Genomic DNA, 12213 nt, shown 5'->3' with positions numbered 1-12213 from the left:
GGAGAGGTTCAATTCTCATGAGAGGTTCAATTCTCTGACAGACAACAATGCTGGTCTCATCAGGGCTTTCTTTATATAAAATGATTATGATGCAAAGATTATGGACTCATTAAAAATTATATTCAGGGTAGGGGTGTAATAAAATATCAATACTCGTGAATATTGTCGATATTATTTTTGTCGATACTTTCGATTCTCAAAAACACTGTATCGATATTTATTTATTAGCTTACATCCAAGCAAGATTTGTGTCAGTGGCTTTGTGTTCGGTTTTTGCGGTGTTCACAGCCGAAGTCTGGACTCATTTTGGCTGCCACTATGAAGAAACCACTAAGGAGATTGACAAGTGTTGATTGCAAAATAAACCATGACAGAATCCAATAGCTACTCAGGAAATGCATTGAATCTGAGAGATCATTTATCCACGCCGCTGAGAGTAGCGTTTCAATAGACAAATATGAACTGCACTCTTTCCTCTAAATAATAAAATAAACCCACAACAAAAATGACAGTGCTGAGAAAACATTAGCAAGATCAGATCATAGTGATCATAGCTCTCCAATTCAAGCGCTCCAGTGAAGGTGTGCTTATTTCTACAGCACTTTATACAACAGATGTTGATGCTTTAGAGGGGGGAGAGTGGGGAGAGGGGGGAGAGGGGGGAGGGGGGTTGGAATCCACTGCTGCTTCAATGCATATATAATGAGTGATTATAATCAAGGTATTAATATTTTTCCTTCTAAATATCAAATGAGTAGAATGACTTCTCTAGAGATTTAACTTTGTTGTAGAAGTTACCAGTGTGATTACTGAAAAGTTCTTTTCATGTATTCTTTAATGTCTGTATTTGATTTCTGAGTGCAGTAACAGTGCTTGCTCATTTAGCCCGGCTTCCAGAAATGAAATATGGACTATGGACTATATATATGGAATATGTTTTGTGTTTGAGAAAGGTCTTCAATGTGTTAAAACATATAGTGGTCATTGAAGCCAATAGTTTAAAGGACCATTTCTTTCTTAAAGGCTTACTTTCCAGTTAGACTAAAGTGTAGCTCTCCTTGAGAGAAAGAACTTGTTATCTTGATGTTTTGAGAGGACTCTCCTGTTTATGGTTAGAGCCTGGCCAAATCCAACCTTGGAAAAGCTGTGTGTTGGTGTGTGTGTTAGTCTTCTTGGTTACAGGTTAAGGAACCACTGGCATTATTGGAGATTGACTGAGTTGTTGTTCTGGACATGCTGGTGCCCAGCAATGCAGATCTGAGACTTGGAAGCTCACGACGTGTCTAACTTCAGTGTCCGAGTGTCAGCCGCATAATCGTTGCAGATATGCTTCAGTCTATCTGTATATGTGTGGAAAATGACTATGTTTATCTATTTCTTAGCCAATCAGAAACTGCAGCCTGAAGCAAGGATGTAGCTTAGACCTTGGTGAAGGGTATAACTGCTTTGTGTGTGTGTGTGTGTGTGTGTGTGTGTGTGTGTGTGTGTGTGTGTGTGTTTATGCATATGGTGGTGTTTTCTTTAAGATAGTTTTTCTAAAATTAGACCAAGAAACATCTCAAAATATCCCCTTTCTTATCGCAATAAATCACAATATACCGTATCGTAACCCCTGTATCATGATAGGTATCGGATCGCCAGATTCTTGGCAATACACAGCCCTAATTCGAATACAGACTTTAAATCAAACCCAAATTAAAAAAGAAAGAAATAAGAAATTATGTTTTGTTTGCATTGTGCCATTATTTTCATGACAATTAATCACATTCAAACCTCAGTGCTCATTACCGTAAATCTTTACAATGATCGCTACCATAAAAACAGCACTTTATTTCAGTCCTCCTCTGTATGTGTGCATGTTAATACAGAAATTAAAATAACTAATATTGAACCATGATAAGTCAATGTAGTTTATTTATACTCAGTTCTTTCTTTTCTTTAGAAAAAAATCGAATCTGCATTAAAGTCGGCATGAAATAAATATGCTTGTCATGAAAATAATGGCACATTGCACTAAAGGTAAGTTATTATTTTTCTTTCAATTTAGAAAACAATGTATGTAATAATTGATTTTATTTCAGCCACAGAGTACTCCGAGAGCCTGATGTTTCCATGTAGCATACCAATATTTATTTAGAAAGACATATCTTTAGGGAAAAATTCACTTTACTTTCAAGGTAGAAGCTGTCTGCTAGGCTAAAAAAGCATGTCTATATGATAGGTGATTCCCGTGTAGATCAAAGACGTACGTTTTATCTCTGCATTTAAAAGAGCTTTGCTCATGTTGCCTTGATCTGTTACTGTTAGGCCCTGAAGAAAAACAGCAAGATGAAAAAAAAAAAAAAAACACTCTCTAGATGATGGCAAGAGACTTTATTTGAGATAAACTATTTAACCTAATATATTCCGTGAATTATTATGACCAGCCTAATGGTTAAAAATGTAACATTTAGCTTTTTTATTTAGTGGTGTCCCCCTTTGTTAGCTACACTGGATCGTTTTCACCATTTATTGTTTCTGAACATGAAGCAAAAAAGTATTTTCAGAAAAACCACATGAATGAACCACTCACTCCATGAAGCAGTACGAATTATGTAAACAAATAACAAACATTGACACAATATACAATTATTGACTTTAAAGAGGTACTTCACCGCTGGCAAAATGGGCTTTCAATAAAACTTGTCTGCCTACAGTAGAAAGGTGAAACTATTTTTTTTTTTTTTTTAGATCAGTGCTGATCAGAGAAAACAGAGAAAAAGCAGAACAGAGAAAAAGGCTGTTGTCTTCCTTTTTGCCAAATAGGTAGGGAAACTTCAACACCCATAATGCACTGAGCATGTTGCCATGCAGTCTGCTATGGATATGTTTACCAGAATCAAACACCGCCTTGATTTAGTATAAATACTTCTTAGTAAACTTTTGGTCATAATGGTGTCGACTTGTATTGTTACCGGGTACGAGAACTGTAGTTTTCATGAAAGCCCTGGAGCTGTCGAAAGATAAACATGAATTTCTCGGCCGAGATAACATGGAGAATGAGTAAATATTGTTAATTTACATATAGGACCTACATTGTAACAACACAAAGTGGCAACATTACACTGATTGATTATAGGTATACTGTAAAATGCTATTCAAATTTATACAAATATATATGTTGTTTGAGATCAGTTTTTGCTTCAGGATTGTGGGTAGTGTAGCTCTTCACTAGAATTAGCTAAATAAACACTGGCTTGTGGCTTCTAGATGCATATTTGATCGCTTAAGCCTCCTCAGAGCTCATGGCAGGCCTTTCTTGAAACAATTCAGTTTCAAAATATTGTTTAAACAATATTTCTAAAAATCTATTTCTCTATAAATAAAATGAATGGGACATCCAACATCTGGCTGTGCACTCTATATACAGCCTTTCAAAGATTTGTTCATTTATTTATCACACACTCAACACGGTGACAGTGAAACGATTTTTCCAAAGAGTGACTTTCTCAACATGCTACACCATCTTTGATAGTGATGTATATCTTACAGCTTCTGAAACATTGTCCCTGGAGCAACCTGAGGTTTAGTGCTTTGTTACGGGCATGGATCAGCTCTTGTGGGCCTTGAACCCACAACCTTTCAGTTACCAATCAGGGGTGTGTTTCCCATACAACAACGTAACTTGCTGCTTCAATACCATGGTAAAATGCATAGCTGAAGAAATCAACTTAGCTAGTCATGACTGTTTCCCAAAACCGTTGGCGTTTTGTTTATTTATTCTAAATAAAAGATACAGATGTTCTGAATGTCAGTTTGCTTATTTGGCTCAAGATAAGGATTTATTGAGTCCACATTTCATAAAAACAAGAAACTCTGCTTCTAACCGCAGGTCGAGAGCTGTCGCTCCAAACACACAACTGTGTGATGCTGTTTGTGAATGTTTGTTGAAACTATAGTTTTGGGAAACATAGATTCGTTAAACTGCTGATAACGACAGAACTTGCGACCATGGACCATACCTAACGATGCTTTTGGGAAACACACCACCCCAGGGCTGCGTTTCTCAAAAGCATCGCAAGCCGAAGTAGATCGTAGTAGAACCATTGGCAACAATGATCTCTACTATCAACTTAGCTCACGATGCTTTAGAGAAACGCACCCCAGAACAGTTCGCGCTTTAAGGTAACAACTGAGGTGTGGAGCATTTCTACGCTATGGACCCTATCATACGCGCGGCGCAAGTGTTTTCTGCTAGTTTCAGCCTGACGCAGTTATCATTTTCACGTCCTGTACCACGTTGTTTAAATAGCAAATGCATTTGTGCCTGTCTGTACGCCCATGGGCTGCTGGTCTGAGAACGAATGTGTGTTCAGGTGCATTGTTGGAGCGTTTCTATTATGAGGAACTGAAATAGACTGAACCAATTATTTGTTTTGTTTTTTTCTTTGTTTTTTTTTTTTTGTTATTTAAAGAGTGCATTAGTAATGTGCGCCTATAGGCGGGTCCACAACACATACAGGATTAAAATGTAAAAGATTATTATTGTGTACATAATAGGGCTGTCACTTTTGTGAAAAAAGTTCGATTTTTGAGACATAAGTGTTCATTGAATCGATTGTAAAATCGATTTTCCATGTCTAAAGACATTTCCATTTTAAACGCCAAATATAGGCAAATCCATGGACAACTAACAGGCATTAGGGCGAACTTAAAGAGGGCGCTTGAGATGCGCACAAGTCAGCAATATTTCTGATGATTTATTGGCGTGAAGTTTCATGCACAATGACAGACAGGAGTGCAATGTTCTCGAAAAACAATAACCAGAGTGAACTGCCATAACATCAGTGAAAAACCTTACCGCAGGCTTCAGCATGGCTGTGTTTACGATTAGAAATGTCAAACAAATTTCGCCTGCACAGGCGATTGTTGACCGTAGCCCGAATCTGTATCTGTATGCATGAGACTGTCTGAATACCGGCATACACATTATGCAGAAGTATAATCTGCTGTTATGTGTGTTTGTCAGAGCCTGCAGTTGCTGTGTGACGTGCGTTCGCTGCGGGCGTATCGTGACGAGCTGGACGCGCTCCGAGAAAAGACGTTAATATCGATTCCCCATTTTCGTTTTCGAAACTTGTGTTGGTTGGTCTGAACGATTGTGCAATCGATTTTCGAACGTAAAGTGACAGCCCTAGTACATAAAGATATGGTGGAATCCGACTTGTCCAGTAGATGGTCTGCTTGCTTTTTCCTTGCGCACGAGCAGATCCGTTTCCTCGCTAGAGAAGCGCTCAGTCTTTCCGCTTGCAAATTCTGTCATGTAAATAGCAAATCCGCCATGCCGCGAGCGCAACTGGCTTTTAAAGGGAATGGGAGATGAGACGAGACTCTGATTGGTTTATTGCACGCAAAGCTTAAAACACACCCATTACTCATTAAGAGAATAGAGATCGACGACCCTTTTTGACCATGCGCCGGGAGCGCAGACCATTTTTCCCGTTGTTAAACTAGCAAAAGTGGATTTGGACACCCTAAAGGTAATGATACACAGGGCAAATTTTTGAGCAATGTTGCTGGGCAATCTTGCCGAGCAATTGTTTCTTGGGCACTTTCCCATTGAAAATGGGCAATAAATTTATATCTGGATAATTTAGATCGGTCGTGGGCCCTGTGTCTCATCCGGTTGCCCGTTGACGGCAACATTGCCCAGCAACATTGCTCAAAAAGTTGCCCTGAGTATCATCATCTTAAGTGCACTTGTGCGCTTTAAACCATGCGCTTAGATCAATAAATCCCCCCATGCCTGCTTATGTGTTTCTTAACTCTGAGTGCAGCTCAAAAGCACCTGATCTGAAGGACTGGTTTTGAAGAGGCGTTTATTTACACCCTTTTCAGCATACGGTTTTATCAACATTACCTGCCTGGCATCCTGTATTTGTTTGCGGATCACTTCCTTGATAGTGGGGCTGTTCTGCCTCGGCGGGTGGAAGAGCAGGTCAATGCTGGTCTCAAGCCTTCGGTGTGGGACTTCTGGCCAGCCTAACTCCAGGTTTGGCGGGTCAGTGTCTGAGTGTGTGGGCCAGTATGTGCCCGTGGAGGACGTGTCGGCCTGCGGACAGTCCACTTCTTCTGAGTGGTTGCTTGTGGGCGGCTGGACCGCGCTCTGTGTAATATGCTTGATTTCCTCCTCTGAGAGGAAACTGCAAATGCCTTCCTCTTTGATGAAATTTTGATAAGAAACTTCTCCCTCTTTGACTAGGCAGTCGATGGCTAACCGATACGCTTCCTTGTAATGCGGCTGTATGAAATCTTCTGCCTTGAACTCTCCCTTTGAGGAGGACAGCAGCGAGAAATCGGATTCCATCACGGTGTTGATTTGGATCCCTCAAACGCCGTACAGCCTTCGCCACCTAAGAAATAACACACATCATGTTCATCTGGGACAATTCTGTACATCAATAATATAACAAATCATCTAGGTGCATGTATAATTGCATCTTGCATAGATATTTTGTTGCAATATAAATTGGAGATTTTTTCTAGCTTTTTCATCTTTGCTATTAAGGCCTGGTTTTACAAGCTTTGCACATTATTAGGTTTTTGGTTTCAGCCACTTACAGAGTGCTGCAGGATAACATACTTTTGTAGGGCAAAAGCCAGAAACGAGATGCATTTTAGCACTTCCTAAATTAATACATTTTTTACAACAAACATTAACCATCACTGAACTTACTTAAGCTGGACTATGATGCTATTTTCTTCTGGAAACAAACTTTTTTGCATTATTGCATTATTTGCAATCTGTATTGTAAAAAGCGCTAAAAAAAGGTGACTTGACTTGAATTCCGGTTACATCGTCAACGGGTTTTGGGTTAAATGAGGATTTGGTGAAATGCTCTGTTCAATATCAAACTTTCTAGAATTTTTAAAGAAAGGCTGAAAGAGTTGTCAGAAGCCTTGAGTGAGAATCATAAACTTTTGTTGGTCACAGAGCTTGTTTTCTGCTATAATCCAAAAGCCAATGGAAAAATGCTATTAACTGTTAGTCAAGGGAACCAGGGTGATGCAAACTTACGGGTTGGCCTTATAAAAAAATATCACCGAACCACTTTTTGTTCAAATCCCTCCAATTAGACCCTCGAAGGACATTCATCACTGGCTTGTAGACAAGTTTTATTATACAACCCAATATATACTGTAGCTTTGCGATTGAGGTCCTGCCACTTGTCCCACCTCTGTGGCATTCATGTTTTTTTTTCATTGCAGGGACTGCTTGTTTGAACATGTTATTTCTCCTCATTTATTTGGAGTGAAATGATGGATCCCACACATCAATACCGTCACAATTGTGAGCTGTTTATATGATGTGCCTTTAAAGACATGGGGCGCATTTACACTGCAGGTCTTGATTGTATATCTATTGACTATATATTTTAAAAGTGACCCATATCCTTGTTTCTGCCACAGAATAAAAAATAGAAAAGTTAATTGCAACTTTTTCGGACTTTTTTTCTCACAGTTGCGAGTTTACATCTCAGAATTCTGAATGGCGTATAATATAAAGTTGCAGTTGCGTGTTTTAAAGTCAAGTGTTATAAACTCAGGAAAATGTGAGATATAAACTCGCAATTCTGAGGAAAAAAGTCTTGGACATTATAATTCGCAATTGCAAGTATATATATCGCAATTCTGACTTTATATCTCCCAGTTCTGAGAAATGAAGTCAGAATTCTGAGATGTAAACATGCAGTTGTGAGATACAAAGTCGCAATTATCTTTTAAAATGTTTTATTCTGTATCTATTGATATCTGCATTTACAATGCATACATGATGAAACAACCCAAGGTATAGACGGACTGACCCGGAAAAGCTTAGGCTGAAAAGGAAGTAAAAATTCGCGATTTTTCAATAACGTACGACTTTCCGATCTGTCTGCTTACATGGCAGATGCAAATGCACGTATCCAATTCATATCAGATTTATTTCCACATATGAATGAGGACTGAAACCGATCTGAGATTTTCTGAATTCATGTGCTTTTTTCCTGCTTACATGGTCCGATTTAAAAAATCTGAATTGGGTCACTTGAATCATAAAATGTAAATGTGGCCATAATATCATAGGCCATTTCCTCTTCTTTTTTTCTTTTTTCTTTTTTTTTTGTCCAGTAAAATCCTCCCTTCCCTAAACCACCTGACACCAAGTTGCAATAGAAAGTAGAACATTTTCGTCAGGAACTATTCTGTAAATTATGTGTAAAACTTTTTTTTTTTAATGAGTACACATTTAAAAAGATAAAACACTGAGTAACAGCAGTGAGTAAGGTCTCCAGATGTAACATGTTCTGCTGATGATGAAACTGAGTGACTCACTGTTCTTGTAATGAGAAAGCTGCTCTGTAATTAACATTTCTTCGACTGAAAATGTGAGAAAATGTTAATGTTATTGCATCACACTTCTTTGTTACTGAGTCAGGGCTTCTCAAACAACAAGAACCTTAATTTCCAACTCAGTAAGTTCTGTTTGCTGGGTGCAGGACAGTTCGTAGATAGTTAAAAATCTTTAAATGTTGCCCACGGCCTAAAGTTATCAATCAATGGTTATATCTCAATGGTTGCTCAACTGGTGCTTTTTGCTCATTGACACTCAGAAACAATCACATTAGCTGCATTTGGCATTGATAATTACTCGGGAGCTGCAGGAGAATTATGTTATGACAAAGTTGATTTTCCAGTACCACCAAACCCTTAATTCACTATAGTTACTATCCTGAGTCCATTTCACGCTTTTAAGAGTCGGTCACTAAAAAAAACTTGCAAAACATCTACTGTAATATAATGATATATTTACAGTTCGTATGAGGCTTTTTAAAAAAATCTAGTGGCATCGAAATTATGTACTTCACCTTCAAAGAAACAAATTAAGACTGTTAATGAAACTGTTAATGCGCAAGTCAATAGACCTTTGATGTGGTATTAGCCAACATTAAGGATTTCATAGAATATTGTGGAGTAAAAAATAACCTAATTAACTAATAGTGACTAAGAGTTATTCAGAAACGACCAGATCATTCATTGGGAAACTGTCTGTCATGTTATATTGTTGTTTTTCTGTTTCATTTTCATTTTCTTTTCTTGTTTTCCCTATAAACAAGCTTTTGCGCAATGGAAAGTTTCCATGGATGTTAAAGGCTCTTGATGGAACTCCATCAATGCCATTAAAGAACCTTTATTTTTAAGAATGACTGTACCAATTTGGGACAGGTGAACAAAACTGTACCATGCATTCAGAAAACCATACACTAGAAAACCTTAATGCCATTAAATGTTATTTCCCAGAATCCGTCAGTGTTAATCATATTTCAAATTCATCCCATCAGGCATAATTAATTCATTCAACTTGACTTGACTTGATCAGCAGGTGCTGAGATCTCCACAGGCCTAAAGCAATCACATAGGGTTGGTGCCCAACGCTTGAGTCGATCTGAGCCCCACCTGCTCTGATTAATATGCTGACTAAATAACAAAGGCAGGTTTAGTCAACCAAAACTAAATGCAGGGTGTTAAATAAGTTTCTGTGAGAGAAACTTGTTACTGCAATAATATTATCTTCACTGGTGTAGAATTATATTACAATTATACTGTATATTTATATATAACTTGATAAAGTTATTTTAGTTTCACTAAACAATTCATTTTGAGAGATTACAGGCACATTTTTATGAAAATGAAAATAATGGTTCAATGCAGTTTATGAGAGTTGTGTGGAAGAGAGTCATTATATTGGCTGTTACAATCAAAAGGGTTTCGATTCTTTTCTATATTGAATGTCTAGAAAGTGAACTGATCTGTGTGCAATAGCATGTAATAGTGACAGTAAAGTTCGACTTTAAATTTCATTCATTTTAACAACAGATGCAATGAAGTCTTGTGTCAAGAATACGTGATTGCGTTCAAATGCAATTTCACATTTTTATACGCATACAGGCATATTTATATTCAAAAGATCTTAAAAATTCATTCACTTGCAAAAGCACAATTTCACTAAATAATAAGAATAATAAATAAATAAAAATTTAGAGATTTCAGGCAACTTTTCTAAGATTTGTTCGTCTAATGCCTGGTTCAGATTACACGATTTTAGCCCGATTTTGGCACGATCCATTTGACGTAGGGTGTCGTGGGGATTCGTAAACGACAACGGGCGTCGTGACGCAAGATTCGATCGTTTCATCTCGTATAGTGTGTCATAGTGGGCGACAACCTACGTCGCGTCTGCGATGCTTCACGACATCACGACAAAAAGACTAGCATGTTTAATTTTTTAACGGTCCTCCACGACGGATTCTAGAGTGAGTGAGTGAGTGAGTATGTGAGCGAGAGTGAGTGCGCGAGAGAGTGAGTGAGTGAGCGAGCGAGAGAGTGTGTGTGTGTGTGTGTGCGCGCGCGCGAGTGAGTGAGCGAGCGAGCGAATGAGTGAGTGTGTGTGTGTGTGTGTGTGTGTGTGTGAGATTGTGTGTGTGTGTGTGTGTGTGTGTGTGTGTGTGTGTCTGTGCGCGCGCGCGCGAGAGAGAGATAGAGTGTATGTGTGTGTGTGTGTGTGTGTGTGTGTGTGAGTGCGTGTGTAATATATGTGCGGGTAAATGTGTGTGTGAGAGACGGCTCGCGATGACTGGTCGTAAAGCAACGTGTAGTCTGACATGTTTCTTGTCCACGACATGACAAGATTTTTAGGAGTCAAAATCGTGTAGTCTGACACAGTGACTATCATAACAGACAAAAAAAATCGTGTAATCTGAACCAGGCATTAGAGAGCATACGACATCAGCGCTTCATAATATGCTTTATTTTATTTTTTTTATAACTTTTTCTTTACTTTTTGTTTTTCTTTTCTTTCTTTTACATCTCTCTGCAAATCATTTTCAATAGGTAAATTATATTATTTTTCTTGTTGAATATTGAACTAATTTGCAATAAAAAAAATAAAAAAATAATAAGACATCAGCACATTCCAAGATAAAACTAGAACTAAAATCCATGTTTAGAAAAGATTGTTTGTCTGTGAGAACCCTTAGTTAATCCTATACCTTTTAAGAAGAAGTCTGTAATAGCGTCATGCATTGTGCTTAAGTACTGAAGCGTTTCTTTCAATATGCAAAAACAATACAAGCAGATATATAGCAAAGTAACCTGTCTGCAAACTACCTCCAAAATATTCAGCATCTACTTCATGAACACTTGAGGATGACATTCAAACCTATGCCATTTGTAAAAAGTTACTTACTCAAGAGGAAATCATCGTGTCTCTTAGCATTCTTATCCTGTGTTGTTCCAGTGCAGATGAGGTATGTAACAAGCCAAAGTATTAGACACAGAAAAAAAGAAAAAAAAAAACCTGAATGTGTTTTAACATGCTAAGTGCTGAGAACCTGGTGAAGGGTGGGGACTCAAGTTTTCACATGCAAATAATAAGAGCGTCTCACTGGCCAGAGGCAGTAAACCTGTCTGACATACCGAGGACACACCTCTTCCCCTCTATCTTTCGTCCCGTGTCTCTATCCTTTCAGTTCATAGTTCACTCAGATAAGGCTGACAGTTTCTATTTCTGACAGACTCTATTTTCTTCTCACTGACAGTGTGAGATGTTTTGTAAATGTGACATGTACAATGTTTCAATGACTTCTTTCTTGTTTCTTCACAGTGGGTACAGGAAGGTAAAGCATTCTAATGTTGGCATCTTGCTGAGAGGAAACTGTTTTATGAATCAAGTCATTTATTTTTTAAAAGCATGTTTTGATATATCAACACAATCCTGATGCTATTTATGTTCTGTGAATTGTCGACTTTTATAAAAGACCTCTAAAGATCAAGGAGGCTGTCAAAAAGCTTCTGGGATGTATGTGCTTGCCATAAATGATCATATCTCGACTTCAGTTCTTCATGTAGAAAAACACAGGGAGTTTTCATGTGGGTGGTTTCGTCGGTTTATCTCCATACAGGCTCTTTTGTAACATTTCACCATCCTTGTCATTGTGATGATTCACTTGTAGGATTGAGAATTGCGTTTGAGAACATTTCTGTAGAAAATAACTGAATGGTTTTCATGTTCTGTTCTCGATGTAAGACACAGAAGTCTTTCATGTTCTGCTATTGAGTGTTTTAACTTGAATGTGCCTCTGAATCTGTGGTGCCGTGAAAAAAATAATAATTGCTTTGTTTTGAGGGATCAGG

General features: G+C 38.0%; 1 protein-coding gene across 1 annotated transcript in view; it reads right to left on the bottom strand.

Moving 5' to 3' along the window:
- Positions 1-11463, bottom strand: part of fam83b (family with sequence similarity 83 member B) — a 33154-nt gene extending 21691 nt beyond the window's left edge. The window contains exons 1-2 of the mRNA XM_081350533.1: positions 11267-11463; positions 5900-6392 (exon numbers count right to left, since the gene is read on the bottom strand). Of these exons, the coding sequence (XP_081206659.1) occupies positions 5900-6346 (447 nt within the window). The 5' untranslated portion in view covers positions 6347-6392; positions 11267-11463. The remainder of the gene's footprint in view (positions 1-5899; positions 6393-11266) is intronic.
- Between the last annotated feature and the right edge of the window lie 750 nt (positions 11464-12213).

The sequence above is a fragment of the Scardinius erythrophthalmus genome, assembly GCF_964197995.2.
Source record: "Scardinius erythrophthalmus genome assembly, chromosome: 21".
NCBI lineage: Eukaryota > Metazoa > Chordata > Actinopteri > Cypriniformes > Leuciscidae > Scardinius > Scardinius erythrophthalmus.
The sequence above is the reverse complement of the archived record's forward strand: the minus strand, read 5'-3'. Positions and strand labels throughout refer to the sequence as shown.